A 23,345-nucleotide genomic window follows, 5' to 3' on the forward strand; every position below is an offset into this window, starting at 1 on the left:
AGAAATGCAAGGTGCATCTCCCTGTCTTGGCTCTGTGCGCTAATATACTAACAGTAAGTTCTCGATATTATCTCCATACAAGTTCTGAGAAAATCATACTCGTTGAGCCATGTAGTAGAGCATTATTGACTTGTGCACACTAGTTGCTGGTCTGCTCAAAGACATGGACCAATCAGGTACAACGCAGGCATATGTTTCGGGCATGAAGGAAGCCCTCTCGCTCTATGGTAACGAGCTGGTCGAGTTCACAACATACTTTTCAATCGGATACGCCATATTCCTTGTTCCAGCCCAGATGGCGCAGACTCGCGTCCGACCGTCTCTCTTCCTGCCTCTCTGTGAGATTATCTGGGGCGCCTTGACACTGGTCACCTATCGAGCCAAGAACGCGCAGACAGTCTTCGCATTAAGATTCTTTCTGGGTGTGTTTGAGTCAAGTTCCTGGCCAGGAATCGTCAGCTTGATCTTCAATTGGTACACACCCAAGGAGCTCGGGAAACGAGTGGCCATCTTTGGTGTCAGTGGCGTCGCTGGGAATATGTTCCTAGGCATTCTCCAGGCGGCACTGTATAAGAACCTTAATGGCGTAAACGGCCTTGAGGGCTGGCAATGGCTGTTCATCGTCTCTGGTATCATCACCATGACCTGGGGCTTTGTGGGCCTGGTCGCAATCCCCGACTCTCCCAGCTTTACGCGAGCTCTGTATCTTAGCAAGGAAGAACGCACAATTGCCCACCAGAGAATGTCGCAGGTCGGCGCAACAACCGCCAAGCTCGTTTCATGGAAGCTGGTGCGAAGCAAGATCAGACTACTCCTCGCCAGTCCAGTGGCTTACCTGTTCCTCGGTGCATATCTCCAATTTGCCTGGTCCCAGCGCGCAAATTCATACATTCTCTTGTATCTCAAGGGTCTGAAAGATGTCTCAGGAAATCCAATGTACTCAACCTATACGGTCAACCTGATTCCCTTGGGTGGGTATGCTATATCCATCGTTTGCAACATTGGTCTCAACGCTCTGAGCGACTGGAAGGAATGGCGTTGGCAAGTCGCATGCGGCGCGGCGGGTCTCCAGCTAATCGCTACCGCAGTACTATCCGGATGGCCAGACTCTCACCCGACGATCCTGACGTTCTACTTTCTCACCTACGCCACCTCGGCGTGGGGCTACGCCCTGATCGCCTGGCTCGCCATCATCCTGCGCAAAGAGCCCGAGGCGCGATCCATCCTCGTGGCGGCTACCGTGACACTGGTGTACGTGGGCCACGCCACGATTCCGCTCAGCGCCTGGAAGACAAGCGACTCTCCCCGATATCCCATTGGCTTCCCCATGGCTGCAGCGTTTAGTGTCGGCAGTATTGTTCTTATGCTGGGAATGCGCTATTATGTACGCAAATACCCGGCTATCCTGGATCATGGACTTGATTGGAAGGTGAATGAGAGCCTAATCGTTGTGGAAAATGGAGTTGAGGAGATGTCTTCGGATGAAAAGGTTGGAAAAGTCCCTGCTGAATCTCGAGGTCCAGTCTAGGCGTGGCTGGTGGCATTAGACTTTCAAAAATACATGGGTCACTGCTGGATTATACATTGTGGTTCAAGACTTAAATTGTGACCTACATTCATCATAACAGATTTTCTATGCTAGGGTTGCTGACATCCATGAGCGATGGCCAATCGACCATTCACCACAAGCCGTCCGCACCTGTTACTACTTGGCGAACCGACATCAGAGCCGAAATCCTCTTCGTCATCACGCTCCCATCACTAGGATATCGTATGGCAAAATTCCACCTCGACACCTGTAACCAGCTTAAAGATTTGCTCAATGCGTTCTCCAATGAGTTATTGTTAGATAATGGGTGTTGTATCCCATATACCAGGGTAGGTGGAGGATCGCGCTGGCCAATGCTGTGGCGTCTAGATGTCGAGCCGGGGCCGTCCAAATGGGCCTTCGCCTCATTGAGCATTTAAAACTGAATGCGGAAAATATAAAGTTAATAAATCATTGAATGAGCATCTATTATATCAGACCAGCTTAAACTCCAATAGGAAAGCATCAATTCGTGCGACAATAAGGCTTCCCGATTAGCAGGTTATTCCGTTCCGTAAGCGATGCTGCAGGCAACCGTTAACCACCTTGAACCCCTCATTTACAGTAGCGAATATTGCAACTCCTAGAACTACTGATAACTCATATCGCTTTTGGGTTTATCAAAGTTCGCAGCAACCACTATGCGTCTGCTGAATGTGCGGACGTATCAGCTTGAGGAATTCTTTGAATCCTCGCGACCAGAATACGCTATTCTGTCTCACACGTGGGGCGAAAATGAAACCACCTACCAAGATCTCCGAGACGGCCGCAAAGAGGGAAAAGGTTGGGATAAAATCGAAGCATTCTGTCAGAAATCTAAAAGAGCAGGCTATAAGTATGGATGGGTGGACACCTGCTGCATTGACAAGTCAAGCAGTGCTGAGTTGTCGGAAGCCATCAACTCCATGTATCAGTGGTACAAGGATTCTGAAATCTGCTACGTTTATATGTCAGACGTGCCGCCAAACAATAATCACTTTGATGAAAGCTCGGCATTTCGCAGGAGTCGATGGTTCCAACGAGGCTGGACGCTTCAAGAATTTCTAGCTCCAGACGCAATCATCTTCTTTGATGACTCCTGGCATTACTGCTTCGAACTGATATTATCACGCCCAAGAGGTATTCCAGAAAACCACGCACACGAAAGTTTGGTCACATTGCTGTCTGAGATAACCGGAGTCAACGAATACGTTGTGCGAACAGGGGATTTCGAGTCTACGATCATTGCCCAACGGCTTTCCTGGGCATCTCATAGGGTGACAACAAGGATAGAGGACATGGCCTACAGTCTTCTAGGCATACTTGATATCAATATGCCCCTTCTCTATGGAGAAGGAAAAGCTGCCTTTCAGCGTCTCCAGGAGGAGGTCCTAAAAACCAAGCTGGACCAGAGTTATCTAAGCTGGGGACTCAATATGACATGGGATCAAATGCCAGACGGTGACTTGCATCTGGCAGAATCGCCTGCATTCTTCCAAAATTGCCAGAACCTGGGGCGATCCTGGATCTTTGATGATGGCTTGACCGAAATGAGATTCCAATCTGTCACAAATCAGGGCCTACTTATCGAACTCCCCATAATGGAAATCAATAAGAGGCATAATGTTGTACTGGCACTGCTTCAATATGGACCTGTCAAGCACCGAGACTATGGAAGTAATTTTTGTACTGCAATTCCGTTATTCCACTTCCCAGGGCACTCTTATTTTCGAAGACTTGATGGCAGCACACCGTTTTTTGCCCCTTACAAACTACTTCGAAGGGCCCGAAACAGGCAAATTTGCCTTTTGAATTACAAGAACATGACTTTCGGACTTGAAACGCCTCAACCCATCATTTCCAAGGCAAAATGGATTCCTTCGCGGTGGATTCATGGACATATCTGGATTACTGTCACCAGACTCTTGGGAACCGGGTACCGCATGACAGCATACTACCCATCTCATGACACCCCAAGGACATCAACTATCACAACATTAGGACTTCCGTATGGAATTGACTGCTTCTTCCTAGAATTTACCAATGGACGATCCAGAGTCGGAGCCTGTTTCCATGGAACCTTACGATCACAGAGCGATTTGCGGATGCGGTTCTTCAGGATCCACCGTGGCTCAGCGCTGAAGATAGCTCTCTCCATTCAGCGGTCGTGGAATCTTCACGGGGGCAAGAAAAAGTGGTTTGACAAGGAGCTTGAAGTGGAAGAGTTATGCAACGACTCTGCATGCCCCGATACCAGCCATCCGCATTTGATATACGAGACCCGAGTCACTTCCATGGGCACTGATATCTATTTGAAACAGATTCTAGATGACGGGACATCGTGAAACTGTTATTCCAGATATGGATCCCAAATATCCCAGAGACGCTGAAGGATCGTGTGCACGCTAGCCAGGCAGAAGCTCGTCTGACCGTGGGAACTCTGAGCTACGAGGAGATTTGCTGAGTTTCTCTGATCACATCATTATTCTTATTAGGGGTTGAGATTTCCGTCTCTTAATCTCGAGATCCCCGGATTACCAACGCGACGCCCACGCACGCGCAGCAGCAAGTGACCCAACAGCCGAGGTCCCCATGGTTCAAAGGAAGCAATTCAACCAGGATGAAACTATAGCACCCAACTGCAAGGTGTGTAGATAGTCAGTAGTATACTCATACCCAAGAAAAGGAACACTGAAACGGAGTTCATGGATTAGAGACGGGGTGAAAGGCTCCAGACTGGAACAGCTAGAAATCATATGACAACCATCAGATGACGGATTTGCTGTTGATTGAATCTGGGTTATGACTAATAGACAGCTTTCTCCTTGGGATAAGTGAGCCGGTGCGCCTATAAGCGAACTTTAATCAAGTATTTAGTCATGTTCATAGTGCTTTGGACTGTGTGGTGCTGCGTTGGTCCGCCAAATAGTGTCGCGGTGCGATATCGCATTCGGCTTATATGAGCTGGACCATTGGTCTTTATCTTATCACATTGCAAGAACAAGTTTGATTCGACGGAAGATCATTCTACCGTCGCGTCGTAGATGAAACCATGGTCACGGGCTCTATGGACAATCGTGAGCTCATATTCATGCGACATCTCCAGATCTTCTTTGAACACTACTTGAAAAACCTCGTGAAGAAGCGCTACAGGTCAATATGATCGATCACCAAGGCTACACTGTCGCGTCCTCTAGATTGGCCCTGAACAGTAATGTTTGAATTCCAAGTCTGATAACCCAGCTCCAGATAGCTAGTCGACAAATTTTGTGCCAATCGCTAGAATTTGGAGCCACTATCAATCTCAATCTCAAAGTTGCATTGAGATTCAATCTTCCGTCGACTCGAGTCCATTTTTTTTGAATTATTTAGAATTTATGGTGAAAAGAAGTGCCAGGGTCAGAGCGCCAGAGGGCTGCATGGGAGAATCTTCGACCTGAGGAAAGAAATGGCATCGCTAAAGTCTTAGGCCTGTTTTGCCGGGTCGATGTCCGCTCGAGGGAGTCCATCGCTTCTACCGACGGACCGTGGATCGTAGACGAGCGTGGTGATGCCAGCCTCTTGAAAGGTCCGTGCGACTTTCATGATACGGAAGACTCAGAGGGAAGTTGAACTGCGTGCGATTGAATTCCCTGAACTTAGCGAGAGCACAGAATAGTCCGGAGCACTTGACGCAGGAAGATAACTCACCCCTGGGGTCATTATGATGCCCGGCCCCTTTGCAGGTGCTGGATAAAGATACCCTGACAGCACCAAACCATCGATTGTCTTAAACTCCACGTCTTCTTGGCTCCCCATCTTTTCAAAAACAACTATAATAATAACAGTAAGAGGTAAATTCCAGTTGAAAAAAGATGTTCAGCTCCCAAAATAATACTGGCATGCCCGAATGGTGGATTCGGCGTCAGCATACGCACTGTGCCCAAGAAAAACTTCTTGATCCCACATCGGGATGATTATGATATGAGATGTTACTGCAATCGAACGGAAAAGTCGTATTCTAATTCCTAATTTTGTCCGCACCAGTGTGACTAAGCAATGAACTTACGCTGGACGATACCTGCTCCATTTAACACGTGAGTGTACGGTACAACTGTATAATAAGCTTATGTATCCTCGCGAGTGTCCGTAACCACAATCTAATAAACGCGGCTAATGTCTTGCCAAATAACGCTGAGACTTTATGGTTTCTTGTCTTCTTAAATGATGGCAGAGTCTTGGCAGCGTGGCTATGGTCCTGCTGGATTTGTTAACAAGCTAACACGTTTCACAGCAGCTTCGCGTTGCAAGTCTAAACTTGCTCCAGATTCCATTGAGATGAACTTTTTGCGAACTAGAATGCGACGTCTACATCATTTAGAAGTCGTCGATATAGGCAGCGGCTAAAGTTGGAAAGTTCCGCCATAAGGCTCCCGGGCGCCTTGATCCTAGCACTTCTCTTCTCGCCATAACGCCTCTCGATATTCATGGCGTGGTAAACAATCATTAGCGGACAAATCGTCAAGAGAACCTTTGCACACACCATTTTGTATAGCAAACGTGAGAAAGGCTTTGGCATCAAATAATGCCTTGCTTTGTCTTTGTATCGTGTACACATCTGGACGCATCCGACAAATCCACGGAGTTGAGCTATACATGACTAAACACGCACAGTCTGGACGTGGGCCTGGTATCACAGGGTTGTGTTGTGTCGTTACTTGGCGAGCCGGGATCATAAACCCAAATGCTCGTTATCAGGCTCTCCTCATTGGGCTGCGGTGGAGTTTCCCCCTTGGCACCTATAACCAGCCTAGGGCCTTGCTGACCGCGTCCCTAATGAATGATCTGATAATTCCATTTACGGCGACATGCCCGCCGGTTTCCGGAATGCCGCCTTTTACTTCTTCCGACACTTTGGCCTGCCGCCAAACGGCGTCTGTTCCCTTTCGTATTGTAATTACAGTACGTATGTAGGTTGGTGGCACAGGGTGACCGCTGCCTTCCCGACAACTGCCGCTACCGCCGCCGCTGCTACTGCTCACGTCAACAAGTAATCCGGACACTACCCGGATATCATCAATCCAGGTTCATCGTAATATATCTCAGTCCAGTGATACAGATAGACGATGGAGGAAGCTACACTCACCCCTTTGCCAGTGCAGGCGCCCGCAGCACCTCCCGCGGCCAAGGCGACGACCAACAATGAGGCAGTCATCAGTGATAGCTCGGGCAGCGATGGTTGGAAACCCACCAAACGGTTCCTCCTGGCGTTCATGTCGCTCCTCACCATTGTGGCCGCCGTGGCGATTGAGTCCACCAGTCTGCCCACCGCGCTGCCCATCATGAGTGCCGAGCTGGGCGGCACCGCTCTGGAAGCCTTCTGGTCTGGCACCGGATATCTTTTGGCTTCGACTATAATCCAGCCCACGGTCGCGTCAATGTCGCATGTCCTAGGCCGAAAGTTGGTATGTTTATAATATTCCTAGTCGCTCGAGAGTGTCGTGGCTCACACTAAACCGCCGATAGATGTTGTACATCAGCAGTGCTGGGTTCGCGGGCGGATCGCTCATTGCTGCACTGGCGCAGAATTTCAATGTCGTCCTTATTGGACGGACAGTTCAGGTAAGAAATGAATTGCCGCATATACTCTATCACCAACTAACAAGATGTGTTAGGGAGCAGGAGGTATGCCATTGGTCTATTCATAGTGGTGACAGTCTTCGAATGCTTACACTGTGTGTCTCAATAGGTGGAGGACTCATCGTACTTCTGGAGGTAAGTATTTCTCCCTTCTTCCTCGGCCATCGACTTTATGCATGGAAACCAAACTGACAATTTGTCAAGATTCTCATCTCCGATCTCGTTCCTCTCGAACATCGCGGTACATGGTTCAGTATCAACGCAGTCATGTGGGGCATTGGTACTGCCACTGGACCTCTGATCGGAGCTGGATTCGCTCAGGAAGTTGTAAGTATCACAAACGTAAATGTTTTCTGGCGGCGCTGATTTTTCGCAGACTTGGAGGTGGATCTTCTGGCTCAACCTGCCCATTGTTGGCCTCGGAATGATCTTTGTCACACTCTTCTTGAAGCAGGCTCAGGTACCGGGACAAATCGTTGAGAAACTCAAGAAGTTTGATTGGCTTGGCTCTGTGCTGTTTTCCGTCAGCTCTGCCAGCTTTTTGTTTGGTATCACTGCTGGAGGTGTTCGATTTGCATGGTATGATCAGTCTGCGATTATATGGTTACAATATACACGGTGTTGACAACAAGCAGGTTGTCATATCAGACTTTATTGCCATTGATTCTGGGTTTCCTTGGAATGCTCGGCTTCGTCTACTGGGAGTTTAACCTCGCCTCGGAGCCCATTGTTGACAAGCGCATCTTCCAGACCTGGACGGCGATCTCTACGTACATCCAAACCATGTTACACGGTCTCATCTTATGGGCAGCCATATATTTTCTTAGTAAGACAACATTTTCTCAAGGGCTGATCCGAGATCAGTCTCTATGGCGAACACTGAGCTTACCGATTACTGCAGCCTTGTACTATCAAGCCGTGAAATTGTACTCGCCAGTCACATCAGCAGTCGCCCTTCTCCCAGAAACGGTCGGCTTGTCCTTGTCGAGCATTGCAGTAGGATACTTCACTGGCAGATGGAAAAGCTACCGCTGGGCCTTGTGGGGAGGTTGGTCCCTCACAACCCTCGGTGCCGGTCTCTTGTACCTGCTTGGTACAGGCACCAATGTAACCCAGTGGGTTTTCTTGAACATACCTTTTGGTGTTGGCACTGGTATGCTCTTTACGGCACAAATCCTCGCAATCCAAGCCGGGACTGAGTACGTACATCCCTCTATCTCCTTCCGGCTCACGCCCTATGCTTTGTTTCTGGTTTCACCTATTTTAACTATTCTTAGACCCCACCTCAACGGTGCAGCCGCCGGCTGCTTTTCCTTCATCCGCATCTTTGGCCAGGCTCTTGGCGTCGCTCTCTCCGGGGTCATTTTCCAGAATTCTTTGAAACAAGAACTCCTCAGAATCGCGGGGTTCGCTTCGCTTGCCGATATGTACTCGCGCGATGCCACAGCAGCAGTCACTCTGATACAGGCCATGGAAGATGGTGACACCAAGACAAAGATGATCCAGGCATTCTCGGATGCCTTGAGTTCAATCTGGCTTTCTCTGTTGGCATTCTCGGCAGCTGGATTATTGCTAAGTCTGACGGTCAAGGGATATTCGATGACCCAAGAGCATGTCACGACCCAGCATCTGGTTCAGGACAAGGGGGGATTAGTGGATGAGGAAGCTGGCGTCCAAACAGCGGCGAGACCCGAGAAAAAAGCTTAATCATAGTTTAACTTCCCCCTCTATCACCACTTAGGGATGGGACCCCCATACTTCTGTTGCCTGATATATATGGCAGACCAATACCTTTGCAGATTCATTTAATTTGCGGCACGGCAGATCGCCGACGCACGCACTTCAATATGCAGGAATCATGGATGTGACAACCTTTGGTGTCGTTGTCTGTGAGTTTTACAGGAGATCAAACATTACATGGCGTTGAATCTTTTTTCAACCTGCATATCCATCAAGATAACCCTGGTTGCGTCCGCTCTGCATTGCTTCTTTGCAGTCGAACGATGAATGCGGCATATGTGCTTTATTTTCGGCTCCTAGAATCTGAATTCTGGACGACTCCCATGTCCAGTAGACAATGTTTGTGTGCAAAACTTCAGGTACGCACTATCAAGAGTGTCTTATTAGAAGCTCAGAAACCGTCTCCTCGCTTGGCCAACATTACTTTGGACATGCATGAGTATCGATCCACCTGGGCTGTCTTCCAACCATTTTTGCCTAAACTTTAAATTCTCCTGGTGAAAACTTACATCATTCCACCACCAAGTCGCTCCCCACGGAACAGACTAAGGACCGTTGGTGCCGACCTATCCATATCTTCGGTTTTCCCTCCCCCACGTATGTACACTAGTCGTGGCTCGTCGGCTTCCTATTCGAATCCATCAATGTTGGAGTTCCCTTTTCTATTCAGAGACAAGAATCATGACTAGGCTGAGGTGGTTGCGTCCATGATCCTGCAGTCTTGACACCAACACTAGGATCGGACACGTATTTTACAACGCCGTCTTGAAAGAAAGCCAAGCAAAGACGTCATCACTGGCACCCATGAAGCCCAGATTCCCCCACAATGGAACAGGTCTTTTTCTGTTCTGGATCATCGGACTTGCCTGTGATCATACTATGTAAAGAGCTGAACAGGGAGCGGTATCTCCAAAGCCAGCCATGGCAAAGTTTGTCCGGGCATCCAGCCCTTGTCGCCATCATTAGCAGATAACCTTAAACTCGCTCCTGTCTTAGATGTACTGCTAAATTACTACAAATGCGCAAGCAATCCTCCGGCATCTTACGCGGGGGAACCCTGGCCGATTAGAGTTGCGGCGGCATGTAGAGATACACCTACTGCGCGAGGGAAAGTGGAAAAGGAAAAAAGATTGATTAAGGGCCGATCTTATTCCCAGCCTTCTACGTCGTCGTTGAGACGCATGTTGGCGTTTGACCTGACTGACACAACATCTCCTGCAGCAGCGTCCCAGAATCAGCAGCGTTCAAAATCCGATGAGATCAGGGGTCAGCGAATCAATTTCCACGAGATCCTGAGACCGCATCGACCTTGGCGTTACAATACTGCGATAGAAGCTGCAAGGGCCTCAATTGAAGGCGTACCACAAGGTGAATCAAATCATAGCAGCTCTCACACCGTTCCACCGTTGCGCGGGAGGAGCAGCGAGGGGGTTTCGAGATGGGCTCTATTCAACAAGTCAGCCCATTGGACAGGGTGGTAAATTCGTGGCAGGAACATCATGACCGAAGTGAAAATTACGAACACAATCGTCCTAATGAGCCTCGGGGTCTTTCGTTTCAGCTCCCCGAAATAGACACGGATTTCATGTAAGACGCCACACAACGGATTTAGCCAAATACTTGCCCAAGACCTGACATATTTGCCTTTATAGCGACCCTGGCGATGCTGATGCAAAAGTCTATTGGCCATTACCAGATCAGTACGAGCGTGAACCAGAATCAGCGAATATGCCACCAGGGCACGAATACACGACTGGAATCAAGGCTGCTCAAGATGTCGTCACCATGGACCAGCACGGCAAAAAGTACACGCGCGCCTGGGAATCGCCTCAGATAAATGGATCTTCGGCAAATGGGAGGTTCATGTTTGGAAAGGAAACACCTAGGAGAGTAGGAGGTGGATGGGCAACATCGTCGAAAGGTAACTCGTCCTCTCCTATGCAGAGAGCTGTGCCAGGAATACTTCGGAGCAAGCACCTGGCTCGAGTCAAAGAGCCCGGCCTCGCGGGCTCATCCACGCCTCCGCCAATTTCGCGATCGAGAAGATACGTGTTTGAGAGCGACGATGAGCTCCCGAGCCCCATTAGTCCCGACAGCTTCGGTCCGAGACCACCCACGGCACCGCAGCCCTATACTCGTCATCATTTTGACGATGCAGCACGGGCAAGTCGCGAAATAGAAAGGCCGCGAACTGCGATACGATCTGACCGCCACGTCTCCCCTCGAATCTTGACGCCAAAGAGGCAGCACTCTGACCAGGGGGGCTCAAGTCGGACCCAATCGAGATCACCGACAACAGATGATTCCAGCAGACAAGTTGCAACGCCGGCACTTGACCGCGTACTCAAGTTTGAGGAGGCCGAAAAACACCAGACCACGGGCAAGGCGCCCAACTTTTCGCTGCGTCGTACAGGGCATTTGCGGCCCATCGTGACGGATCTGCCGCGAAGGGAAGAACAACCACAGTTGCAGCCTATAGTCACGGATATTCCACCAAGGACCGAGACGCACGATTTTTACGTCCGAAACGACCGCGACTCGGCCATTGGCATGTCGGATCAGTCGAGATCTACCCGGGACCAATATCCAGGCAGTCCCAGCCACGAGAACTCGATGCTCAGCCATAGCAGCTCTCGGAGAAGTGAAGGATCTACTCACCACCCCGCCGACTTTTTCAGCCAGGGTATATTTCAGGTTGTTATTCACAACCCAGCGACAGCCTATCAACTACAAAAGTTTTGTGAAACTCAATTCTGTGGCGAGAATGTTGAGTTTCTGCAAAAGGTAAGGATTTCGAGATGAAGATACGACGTATCCGTCCCGCGTAAGTACTGACTGCTTCGTGTCATTCGTAGGTCGAATTTTATCGGACCACCGTAAATAATCTCGCAGGAATTCTCGCAGATATTCACAAGACTTTTGTATCCAACCAGTCGCGAAAACAGGTCAATGTTCCGGGCGACCTCATGGAAGCCGCGCATAATGATATGAAGTCCTTGGTTACCAACACTCTACCATCCATGGAATCAATGTTTGACGGCATGCAGCAAAAGATTGAACAACTCCTCTTTGACGATATATACCCGCGATTCGTGCGCCACCAGGTGACCATGGAGACTGCCAGGTCTCTGACCACCGACCGCTACCGGTATCAAGGACTTGGGGATTGTTTCTGCTTGTCAAGTCCAGCGTGAGTATTCCCATGGAAGCACAACTCCTCCGTCCATGACCAACTGACACGCAAATGATAGACAAGCCGATAACCCCGTCGTCTACGCTTCGGATGGGTTTGTCAAGGTCACTGGCTACAGCCGGTCTGAAGTGATACCGCGAAATTGTCGGTTTCTTCAAGGTCCCCAGACAGACAGGACAGCAATCAAGCGCTTAAGAAGAGCCCTCAGGGAGGAAAGAGAGTCAGTGGAGCTGCTGCTCAACTACAAGAAAGACGGTACTCCATTCTGGAATCTCTTGTATATGGGTATGCCGCGATCATTCATCTCCCAAGATTATCCCACAAGCTTACGTGAAAAACCAGCTCCTCTGTGCGACGATAATGGCAATGTCGTCTTCTTCCTGGGCGGGCAGATCAACTGCTCGACCACGATCCATACCAACGTGGACGTCATGCGGGTGCTCTCGGTTCCCTGCGACACACCGAGCCCCGAGGAGTTGCGCTTACAGCAGGAAAGCATGCAGCAGCAACAGTTCCAAGCCAGTATGCAGCACCCCAAGCGCAGGTCATTTTTCAAGAATCTCATCAGCAATGCGCTGCCGACAAGCGCTCCCTCGACGCAACAGTCGCCGTCGTCATCGTCGCAGTCGCCGCAGCAGCACGAGCACGGGCAGCCAGGACAGTCGATGCCAACTGGAGGACCCTTGGGGTTTTCGCCCGCGCCCACGTCGGCTGGCTCTGAAGTTCAACAGCAGCAGCAACAATCACAACCAGGTCTGGAGGGCAGGGTGCTGGATCGTATGGGCGGGCGCGACCTCATGTCGCAGATGCAAGAGTTTTATAGCGCCTACTCCAAGTACATTGTGGTGCGGGCCGAGAACTTTAGCATCAAGTTCTACTCGGCCGAAATCGTCGAGTCGCTCGTGCCGACCAACACGGGGCCCAGCAACGAGCAGATGCTACCACCGGGCTCGATAGGCCCGGAGCGACCGCCGGCGCTGGCCCGACCGCCCGTGGTCGGACAGGACATCTTTCGCTACTTCAAGCAGCACCAGCCCGGGACCATTCAGGCCGATTTCAAGAGCTCGGTCAAAAAGGCCATCAAGTCGGGCATGCCCGCCAGCGCCGGGATTCGGCTGCAGACCCGCCGGAGTGCCGCGTACCGGGGTGACGAGAACTTCATGACGCACTGGACGCCGTTGAAGAATGAGCATGGCGCGGTGCACTGGGTCGTGGTCACCCTGGCTTCGCTGACGCCTGATATGCAGAATCCAATTTGATTTTATTACGTACCTGAACATGACGAAAAATGTTGGGGGACTGAGTGAGGAGAGAGACTTGGGTGACTGGTTGATAATCGTAAGGATGAATGGGTCGTGTGGTTGCGAGAAATGAGTCTACATATCATAGTCACTTGGATTGTTCTATAGAAGTTACGGGTCATGCATCTTTTAGATAGTAGAACAGCAAGGCGGACCGTTATAGGGCTAATCATTGTACATTACTTTTTGTATTCAAGGCAAAGAGATACACGCGAGACAATTATATACTGTTATGTAATTGATTTGAGAAATAGTGCATGAATGACAGCGCTCTTGAATATAGCTAGACTATGATCTTCAGGGTATCAAGGAAAAAGAACATTCTTCCGCTCAAACACCTTGTTCCAATTTCCGACGCTTGCCAGCCCTTTAGCATCAACTCGCTTTTCCCTCCTCAACCCAAACGGATCGGCCATGGCCGTCATGCTCTCCCACAGCGCCCGGTCCTCGGAACTCTCGTACGCGCACCCGTGGTCCTGGACGCACCCCACAAACGGCCTGACCTCGGGCTCGCACACGGTGCCCGCGGTCGGCAGCTCGCCCGTCTGAAAGTAGCGCCGGACGGCGCGGGCGGTGCACAGCGACGGGTTGGACGGCGAGCAGTGGCCCTGCGAGTCCTGGTGCAGCACCACGCTGCCCGGGAACAGCTCGGCCGCGACCCGCCGGGCGTTGCGCAGCGGCGTCACGGGGTCGTGCGTGTTGCCAATGACGAGCAGCGGGTGCGACGTGTTAGCCCACTCGGCCGTCTGGAAGGAGAAGGTCGGCCGCCAGGCCGGCTCGATGCCGTAGCCGAGACAGCCGAGCTTGTTGCGCGCCCAGCTGGGGCTCACCCAGCGGCTCTGCGACGTGAGCTCCTCGAGATACGCGCGGTAGCTGTCCTGGGTCACGTTGGGAGTGCCGCCGATATCCATGCAGCCAATGGCTTGATTGGGACCCAGCATGGAATTATACGGCGCTACGCAAGGTAGACGCGGCAAGCTTGGAATAATTTTATTCTTGTCGTCCTCAATGGTGCATCCCTTTGCTGGTTCTAGTCTTGCCTGTTTCTGCGACGCCAAGTCCGTCAGGGCCGGGGATGTCGTGTTGCGTTCTTCGAGCGCCACGACCATGTCCCAGAATGTCTCCGCCGTAGCAAAGGAAAAGTATATAGAACTCAGCATGTACAGATGCGCATCGCCATATGTAATAATCTCTGGCCCAGGATTCTTCTTGCCACTCTCGCTCGAGGGCCTAGGCAGGGTAATAGGGATTGGGCTTGTCTTAAGCGATAATAAAATTGACGTGAAGCGGGCTTCAATGGCCGCAGGCGACGGTTCCGTATAGAGCGGGCATTTGTCCGGCCCAGCCTGGAAACAATACTCGCTAAACTTGGCCACGACCTTGTCCGAGTCGAGCAGTTGGGTGAGCCAGGCCCCGGCATAGTGGTCCGCGGGGTCGACTACGCCGTCCAGGATCAGCCTGCCGACCTTGTCGGGATGGAGCGCGGCAAAGGTCGAGCCGATGAGCGTGCCGTAGCTCATGCCCCAGTACTGCAGCTTTTCCTCGCCGGAGTGATGAGCTGTCCGCTTTGTGACTTTATCTTGGACGCGATCGTCGATATGTTTCATGTCCGAGAGAAGCCTCCGGGCCTCGGCAGCTCTCCACTCGCCTTCCTTTTCGATAATCTCCACCATGTCTTCGACAACTTGCGCCGTGTTGGCATAACGGAGGATCCCATCATCGGTTTCATCCCTGGCGCAGCTCGCCCCCAAGGCAGACGCCTTGGCCCACTCGTAACCGATGATGCTCTCGCTCGACCACAAGAGACCATAGTCGAGATCTCCCAGCATCCACGCCTGCTGATTAAATCCGTCTGGGAAGCATCGCAGAGCTGGGGTCGTATTGTTTACGCCCCGCGGATCAAAGGACAATATGTCGAAATACTTGTGATTCTTTGCTGCTTCCCCGTGGCGGACCTCTCGAGTCAATGTCGCTGCATCGCCCGGAGCTTCGGGGCTATCCACAATGGTTTGAATGTGCCGCCCCTCTTTAAGAACTTGATATACCCCAGACTCTCCGGGTCCGCCGGGGTTGGTGACAATGGGACCGCCGTACCGAGGATCCGTGACCGGCACCTTGGCGGGCAACTTGATGACGGCAATGGCTGCACGCGGACCTATCGCTTGTTCTTCCGTCGAGGCGTTCCAGTTCAGTGGAACTGATAGACGGGCGCACTGAAAGGTGCCAAAGCACGGCGTATATTGAAGTGAGGGGCTCGGCTCGATATCGCCCCATCGAAACTCGTCGCGGTCGAGAGTCGTGTCGCCAGCATGCTGTTTTATTCCGAGGAAAGACGAGAGCCGTATAGCAAATGATGAATTGTTTATTGTCGGTTCGGACAGGAAGAGGGGGGAAAATGTCCAAAGGGCAAAGGCAGCAATGCAAACAATGTAGGGCCGGTACCGGCTTTGCAACGGCTGGTTCACCACACGTCTACGATCGTGTGTAACATCTTGTCTGCCTGAGAGATGAGTTTTAGTCCACGAGTCTTTGGGCGACGACATGGCGATTTATTCCACAAGCATAGCAGTGGTACGAATAAAAGACACAACAGAACAAAGGGGGAAAACAACAAAACACGTAAAAGGAGGGGAAACCCATTATCCAGCGACGGCTTGGTGATCCCGCGAATAGTCGGATCTGATAAGGCCCCAGGCTGCGGGACCCGTGTCCACTCGATCCGATCCTTCGGGACTTTGACCCCGCTGATCGTATCGAATCCCTGCACGTCAGTGTGTACTATGTAAGTACATTTCAAGCGCAATCATAGGTATGACACAGGGTGATGTTTTCATGATATATATAAAAACACAAGGGATACTCCAATCATATCTCTGTTAGGATGATATTCAAGAACTACTGATCGCCACGAAATCAAGGCTGGCTCCGGCCCGGTGCATTACCCTCTGCAAGGTTCTGCGTACTAGTCCCCTTCTTCATCTCCTCTCTCCACGTCTGCCTCTCCTGCTTGGACACGCCAGGGCCCTCATAGACACTACCATACAGGCCCGTGGCCCACGATGCACCATCCTTGGCCTTTTGACTCTCGGGTGTCTGGCTCTTGTTCTTCTTGGTGAACCGACGACGGTACCACTTGCCATACGCCAGCAGATAGTACAGACGGAAACACAAAAAGGCAAACTTGTCGTGCTCGAGGTCCTCGGGGTACTCGGCGCCGAGGTCGACGGCGGCGGCAATGCCCGACATGACGGCCACCTCGTGGGCGTTGACCAGGGTCCAGGACGCCGCGAAGCGCGTGTGGTTCTTGGCCTGCAGAAACATCATCCAGGGGATCACAAACAGGTAGTGCGTCCAGCCGTGGCAGAGCTGGTGCCACCAGTCGCGGCGGATGATCTTGTCCTCGCGAATCTCGGAGTCGGTCCACAGTGCTCGGTCCCGATCCTTGTTGAGGTAAATGGTCTGGAACACGTGCTGCTCAAAGGGTACGTTTTCGGGGAACTGGCTCTGGTAGTTGGTCGTGTCAAAGCACATTTCCAGCTTACTCTTGTCCTCGGAGTACATTTTGATGTAGTACATGGGCCGGAAGCTATTAACGCCAAAGTTGAGCCGTGAAGTCTGATCCACGCCATTGGCCTTGGAAACGGCCAAGTCCTCACGGTAAAAGTTCTCATAGTGCTTCTTCATGTAGTCGGCGTCATTGTGGGTGATGGTAATGTCGTCGCTGAATCGGGCCGAGCCCAGCACGCGCTTCTCCTTCCAGTTTGCCGTTCGGCCGAGGACCTTTTTAGCTGTATCCGCCAAGCAGCACAAGACAATCTCGTCATAGACCTCCTCGCCGGACGGGGCATCTAGGTCTCCACCAGTGGGATTGTGACCATCCTCGACAGGAGTTCTTGGTTTGAGTCTCACAATGACGCCGCGCTTGTTCCGCTGGACAATTTCCGTCAATTCAGTAGACAGGCGTACAGTGACACCTCTGGAAATGAGGTCCTTCTTCCAGGTGCCATAAAACTCTGAAAAGTTTGGAAAAACAATCATAGGCGGCTGATTGTGAACGATTGTGTTCTTGTCTGGTGGGTACCACATGCCATAGGTAGGTGATGTGCACAGCCGCTCAAACATGATGGCAGGAACTTCGGGCGTCGCATTTCCAGTGCCGAGAAAGAGAGCCGTCATGGGGAGAGCAATAGTATTGATAAAGTCCTCCGAAAACATGAACAGCTTAAAGACCAGGCGGAGCGGCATGAGAGCGAAAAAGAGCTCAAACCAGCGCATAATCTTGAGGAGCCTGTACAGGCGCTTGACTTCCTTCTGGTGCTTGACCAAGAGCTTTGTGGGAAACACATTTGACCAAAACGTCTCGTCCTTGCCAAACGACACGTGCAAGTTTACAGGATCGGCATGATATCCCTGCCTCGCAAACATGGTCGTGGTGTGGTGGAAAATGTACGAGCCGCCCTGGACGCCCTGGTTACACCACGATGCACCGTGGCGCTCCTTGTCGATGGGAATGGAGAATGCTTGGCCACCGCAGTAGTCGACGGCGTCAATCAGAGTCACGTCAAACTTCTCTGGATGCTGCGACAAGTGATAGGCAGTGGACATGCTACATTTCACGTCCTGTCAGCAAGCCAGATTCGGCTGCATTGCAAGCGCAACTTACCCAGCAGCGCCAGCGCCGACGACTAGTACACGCTTCCGTCCATCTGCAGACTTTCCATGTCCATTCTGCCCATTTTGGCCGTTTTGTCCGTTTAGAGCCATGTGTGAGGTACCTTGTCGTTCGATGTCGCGATCAAATGTATTATAAGCCATTGACTTGACTTGAAAGTACGCAAAATTAAAAACAGAGAGCGCCTTTCTACTTGTGAGCTCTCATCTATGTCTTCTTCATGGGCTACGAAAAAAAAAAAAACACATGTACACATAATTATAGTACTATCAACATTCCCAAAGGCTGGTCGTTGGGCTAGTGTTGATGACGGGTTGACTTAGACCCGTTACGTCATTGACTTCAAGCCCTAAATCGTAGCTTTTGGCGCATCTAGATGAGGGCCCATGTTTGATCATCGGCAACACAGAGAAACCACGTGTACGTTGGCCCAGAGCTGACAAGTCGGAAAAGAAGACTAAGATTAAACTACATGTAGCCTATGCAGTTTTGACCCTAGGTGCTGCAAAGAGATCTGAAATTCGATACGATCTTGCATTGTGCAGCTGATGTGGGCTGGTGTCCGCATTTCGAGATGCTCTAAGGGTGTATACAATGTGGGGACATTCTCTAGCCTCGACATTGGATCCATTACATACATGTGCGTACGTATCTATGTATGAATGCGCAATGGCTGCGGTCGTCCGCTTGCATGAATGACATTAGGTCGTCAATGAACGCCCGAGGACTCGTAAACATTTCCCCAGCCAGTCTCCGGAGATGATTATTGTATTATAGATAAGCACGTATATGTCTGCGTGGCATTTAGTTCTTAGTTATTATCAGCGCTCTTTCATGCCGCTGCAGTATGATTGTTGTACTGGGCTAGACGTGAAATGATCTGCCATAATAAAGTAAATACATTTGAAAGCAGGAGGTCGCTTGTAAACGGTAGTCTCTGGTAACGCCTCCTAGGCCCGGGGTATCGAAGTGTACATTTGTTAAAAGTAAGAGAGAGATTATGCGCCTCTATCGCCGCCCATTTACGTACCAGCCCATTCCCACGTGAATGCTCAGAATAAAAACGTCATATCGCTCAACGCCAGTATTATTATGTGACCCTTGCCACCAGAACCAGAACAGTGGGCAACCAGTCCATCACCAGTAGCTTCCAAGCACCCGGAAAAGACACCGAACGGGAGTTTCCAAATTATTACCGGGTGCTGGAATGACTCGAGGAGATAGCTTCATTTGATGGTTGGAAGAGTTCGAGAGCGTGTTTCAAGGTATATCATGTGAAATACACTTTGTCTCTCGCAAGGAACTCGGCGGCTTGGGACGTGAAAAGGTTACACAGGTTGGATTCCTTCCAGAATTTGCCTTGCAGCTTCAATTCGTCGTCTAAAGACACGACTCTCTGAACCTGCGCGTCCATTTTCTGAAAGACCCAATACACATTTGCCCAGGCTGGCAACCATTCGCTCAACAAGCATTTGATCTTCCTTTTCGAGCTGCCCGATGGGCTTTTCTCCAAGGTTGATGCTGTCACAAAGGCTCGCGGTCTCACTCATAAGAGTCTCGGAGATCTTTTTAAGCCCTTGGTCCGGTGACTCGCAAGGGGTCAGGACACCATTGGGCTTCGGACGGTTGACCAGCGGAAAACTTCTATTCGTACCAGCCGAACCCAGGGACGAGACCGAAGGACGATGCATGTACGTAGCTGCACTGCTCTGAGGCCTTTGTATCAGCGTGGCGCGAGGTTGACTCAGGTCAGTATGCGAAGTCGGCCTGCCCAAGTCCAAAGTGATTCGTTTGCTCTTGTTAGGGGTGTGCGAGCGAGTCCTCTTAGGCGCGGTGGTTCCCTGTGCTGGAAAGTACTCCATGCCCTCATTATTCTCTGCTCTAGTGATCCTGCCTTCGGTTGCCGTGAGGAAGGAGTCCACACTAGAGAGAGATGCATTGCTACCTCTCCGGCCGCGTTGATATTCGCCATTAATGGTAGGTCCACGAGTCGTCTCAACAGAGTCCTCTGAGCTAAAGCTGGCCCGGCTGCCGCGGCTGCGTGACCGTGTCAGTTTCCTCTGCGTCATGCTGCCCATGGCGCTGTGGAGGAAAAAGTGCTCATAATCAAATGCATCTTCACGATCCTCGTGAGAAACCTGGTGCTGTACAGTGTCATGGTACAGCGATTCGCCTCCTTCACTCATGACATCTTGGAAGTCGGTCTCGTCGTCTTCAATATCATCGTAGCCGTCTTCAGTTCGCATGTCTTCGAGATCGTCGTCAAGCGCTGCCCCTCCATTGGCCATTGCGGGATAGTCGGTGGTAATTGCTTCTGCGAATCTCGTTTCGGTGTCCTGATTCCAACCAGTTCGTGGCGACATGGCCTCCTGTTCAGAGTATATAGAGTCGCTGATGATGGACATGTTGTCGTTTATTTCTTGGTCCTCATCATCGCCGATATCACTCTCGTGCAGACTTTCTACTCCGTCGTTCCATTTGTTGATGTCTTTCATGCTCTTGCCACTTGGCAGCTCAATCTTGCTGTCCGAACTGAGCTCCCGTGCGTGAGTAAAAGGACTGGCAGAACGCAGGCTTTGTACACTACGTCGTTTCATGCTATCTGCCCGAGCTTGATCTCTCAAACTTGAAAGTCTACCCTTGAGCTCGGCCATGTGATCCTTGATGTCGCGCATTTGTGCAGTGGAAGCAGATCTCCGAAGTCCTTTGTCATCGTAAGAGCCAAAAGTTGGGTTAAGGAATGTATCCAGCTTGGCATCTTCGAGGCTATCTTGTGTAGGTACTGCCGGTCGGGAAGCATCATCCTCACCGAGCTGCTCTAGGGTGTACTTGCTGTCGTGCATGGAGACTTTGCTCTTTGTGTATGCTGCATTTCCATAGACTGAGTTGACGTGGTTTTCATTCGGAGGACTGTCTCTCTTAGATTCTGCACTCCGAAAAGAAGAACTTCGTAACAACTGCTGATAGGAGCCTGTCACACCAAGTGCGCTTGAAGATCTTGGCGATAGAGTGGCAGGTTTGAAGTCGTTTGTGTTTAGCAGGCCATTTTCGCTCGAGATTCGACTATGTCCAATGAAACCCCTTGGTGGCCCCGAGTCGTGGTGTCGTTGTAGAGCAGTTCCTGGCCTGGAATATGGTGTCGGAGATGCCTCTGAACCACCCGAATCCACTGACAATGACGATCGAGCTCGGTTCAGATTACCCTCCATATTCTTATTCCTTGCGTCAGTCCTGTATACGATCTTTGCCGAGCAGTCTTTGTCGGAAGACAGCAAAAAAGGGTTTGCTCTGAACTTACTGTCAATCTCCGCTTAGCATTGGCAAGAATTTGTTCTGCCCTGCGACTCAATGCCGTAGAGTAACGTTCCTCGGCCTCTCGAGCAGCTTCCTCCTCTGGCGTCCTCTCGTCGGCACCATCATAGAAGACATACGAGTCGGCAACACTCTCCTCATCATCACCCTGGAAGTTGCTATCCACAACACTGACGGAGTCGTCAAAGTCGGCAAAAGTTCCGGGGTTGTCGCCATTCGTAATCGTGCTGGTAGATTCCATGGACAAGCGTCTTTCCCGATCTCGTGACATGACCTTGGGCTCCGACTTCTTCGTTTTCTTCTTCTTGGCGGCCTCATAGGCGGGGTTGTTGGACGACTGCCTCACGCCAAAGCCAGCCTTGTAGTAACCATTGCGCGGCGACTTGACGGGTCCGCCAACTGTACTCTCGGCCTCTGTGACCTCGCCGATATCTGACAACATGGTGCCATTTCCATATATGATGGGCGTGGTGGGCGCGTGGGCCACATTCATGTTGTAGGCAGAGACGCCCAAGTCGAAGCCGCCGTTATTCCACATCATTAAAGGCGACCGCGACCGGTCGGGGGAGTCAGGAAGATGGTCGGGCAAGATCATGTCGGGATTCGTGAGCGTGGGCGAAGGTGGCTGTGGATAAGGAGGAATCGAGCCCGATGATCCTGTCTTCCCGTGCGACGGGGCATACATGGCCATTTGTGCGGCCATGGCTGGCTTGCAGCAAGTAAACTCGGCCCTGCTCTAAGAAAGAAAAAGCTACTTTTGTTGCCTGCTTGCCTGCCTGCTTGCCGAGGCCGGGTTCGTCTATCGCGCGTCCCAGCTGGATCTGTTGTGCGACTGCTTCCTGCGGGCGACCCCCCAGTCCCCAATTAAGAAACTCGGGTTCCTGTTTGGGATCAGAAGCGGCGCATCGGTTGTGTACTGCAACGTTTCCGATTGCCCGCTATCGTATGCAAGACAGCCAAGACACTTTTGACAGAATATACGGGAATAGTTGGAGCCGTCCCGCGCGCGGGAAGCGAATAGGTGTGTGTACGTGCGTGCGTAGGTGGTGTCGAGTGTCTGTCTGATCGCTGAGCGATTGGTGCGATTTCACCCAAGAGTATTCAAGGAAAGCAACCAAATGGCAGCTGCTGATTGTATGGTCGGTAGCCCACGCCCGGTCTTGCCCAAATGTATTACGCACTCTTTTTCTCTTTTAAGGTTGCGGCAGGCGCATGCAGTTGGCTGCGCAAACGCCCCAGGATGTGGAAGCAAGAAAAAAAGGTACGAAGGATAGAGCGAGTGAGAGCTTAGATCAAGGTAGCGCACCAGGGGTCGTTGAAAACAAAACGAGGATATCGTGCTGCGCGGAAGAGCACAGCATAATGCGATACAGAAAAAGCTCGTGTCGAGTAGATGTCGTCTGAAGTTTTGACAGTCTGGAATCTCTAGCCTGGTAGCAGCAAAAAAGAAAAGAAGAGGCAAGAAAGGATGGCAGTGTCTGTAATCTAGTAATCTGCCAGCACTGTGTGTACACGTACAGAATAATGTACCAGTGACTGGCTGCTCTCATGGATTGCCGCAACACTACAGCAGCTACCGGTCGATATGTGAGCAGAAGCCAGCCAACGAGCAAGCCAAAAACCTTCGTCCCCAGCTCATTGCAGTTCTCTCGAGGATAATAGGGAAATTCGCCCGGGGGGAAGAACGAGAGTCACGACATGATCCATGATTGGCGAAAGCGCAGTGAGAATCAATTGATCGACCCCCGCAGCCATGTCCAAATCCAATTATTACCTACCTTAGCACTGCGATCCCCTGAACCTTGCACGACCTGGACTGGTTCCTGGGCCTGCGGGGCCTCCTACTACGTACTACTGTGTACAGGGTGCTGATGAGGTGGGACAGGGTGTGCGCTGGGTGGACGAAAGGGTGGGCTCCATTCAACTTGCTGGAGTCAATTG

General features: G+C 51.2%; 7 protein-coding genes across 7 annotated transcripts; 4 read left to right on the forward strand and 3 right to left on the reverse strand.

The window, feature by feature from the left end:
• Positions 1 to 163: 163 nt before the first annotated feature.
• Positions 164 to 1,528, forward strand: PFICI_00222 (uncharacterized protein; the record flags this gene model as incomplete). The annotated part of the gene is made up of 1 exon (XM_007828803.1): positions 164 to 1,528. The coding sequence occupies one exon, from the start codon at positions 164 to 166 to the stop codon at positions 1,526 to 1,528; it is 1,365 nt and encodes a 454-aa protein (XP_007826994.1).
• A 701-nt stretch (positions 1,529 to 2,229) lies between these two features.
• PFICI_00223 (uncharacterized protein) lies at positions 2,230 to 3,912 on the forward strand (the record flags this gene model as incomplete). The annotated part of the gene is made up of 1 exon (XM_007828804.1): positions 2,230 to 3,912. The coding sequence occupies one exon, from the start codon at positions 2,230 to 2,232 to the stop codon at positions 3,910 to 3,912; it is 1,683 nt and encodes a 560-aa protein (XP_007826995.1).
• A 2,760-nt stretch (positions 3,913 to 6,672) lies between these two features.
• Positions 6,673 to 8,893, forward strand: PFICI_00224 (uncharacterized protein; the record flags this gene model as incomplete). Its single annotated transcript, XM_007828805.1, has 9 exons — positions 6,673 to 7,011; positions 7,073 to 7,168; positions 7,222 to 7,231; positions 7,296 to 7,321; positions 7,391 to 7,513; positions 7,563 to 7,765; positions 7,822 to 8,012; positions 8,088 to 8,385; positions 8,464 to 8,893. The coding sequence occupies 9 exons, from the start codon at positions 6,673 to 6,675 to the stop codon at positions 8,891 to 8,893; spliced, it is 1,716 nt and encodes a 571-aa protein (XP_007826996.1).
• Positions 8,894 to 10,364: 1,471 nt separating this feature from the next.
• PFICI_00225 (uncharacterized protein) lies at positions 10,365 to 13,378 on the forward strand (the record flags this gene model as incomplete). Its single annotated transcript, XM_007828806.1, has 5 exons — positions 10,365 to 10,513; positions 10,579 to 11,710; positions 11,782 to 12,116; positions 12,178 to 12,404; positions 12,462 to 13,378. The coding sequence occupies 5 exons, from the start codon at positions 10,365 to 10,367 to the stop codon at positions 13,376 to 13,378; spliced, it is 2,760 nt and encodes a 919-aa protein (XP_007826997.1).
• A 347-nt stretch (positions 13,379 to 13,725) lies between these two features.
• PFICI_00226 (uncharacterized protein) lies at positions 13,726 to 15,963 on the reverse strand (the record flags this gene model as incomplete). Its single annotated transcript, XM_007828807.1, has 1 exon — positions 13,726 to 15,963. The coding sequence occupies one exon, from the start codon at positions 15,961 to 15,963 to the stop codon at positions 13,726 to 13,728; it is 2,238 nt and encodes a 745-aa protein (XP_007826998.1).
• Positions 15,964 to 16,333: 370 nt separating this feature from the next.
• PFICI_00227 (uncharacterized protein) lies at positions 16,334 to 18,184 on the reverse strand (the record flags this gene model as incomplete). Its single annotated transcript, XM_007828808.1, has 2 exons — positions 16,334 to 18,026; positions 18,084 to 18,184. The coding sequence occupies 2 exons, from the start codon at positions 18,182 to 18,184 to the stop codon at positions 16,334 to 16,336; spliced, it is 1,794 nt and encodes a 597-aa protein (XP_007826999.1).
• Positions 18,185 to 19,420: 1,236 nt separating this feature from the next.
• Positions 19,421 to 22,107, reverse strand: PFICI_00228 (uncharacterized protein; the record flags this gene model as incomplete). Its single annotated transcript, XM_007828809.1, has 2 exons — positions 19,421 to 21,304; positions 21,391 to 22,107. The coding sequence occupies 2 exons, from the start codon at positions 22,105 to 22,107 to the stop codon at positions 19,421 to 19,423; spliced, it is 2,601 nt and encodes an 866-aa protein (XP_007827000.1).
• Positions 22,108 to 23,345: the final 1,238 nt, after the last annotated feature.

Source organism: Pestalotiopsis fici (genome assembly GCF_000516985.1).
Source record: "Pestalotiopsis fici W106-1 unplaced genomic scaffold PFICI_Scf_1, whole genome shotgun sequence".
Lineage (NCBI taxonomy): Eukaryota > Fungi > Ascomycota > Sordariomycetes > Amphisphaeriales > Sporocadaceae > Pestalotiopsis > Pestalotiopsis fici.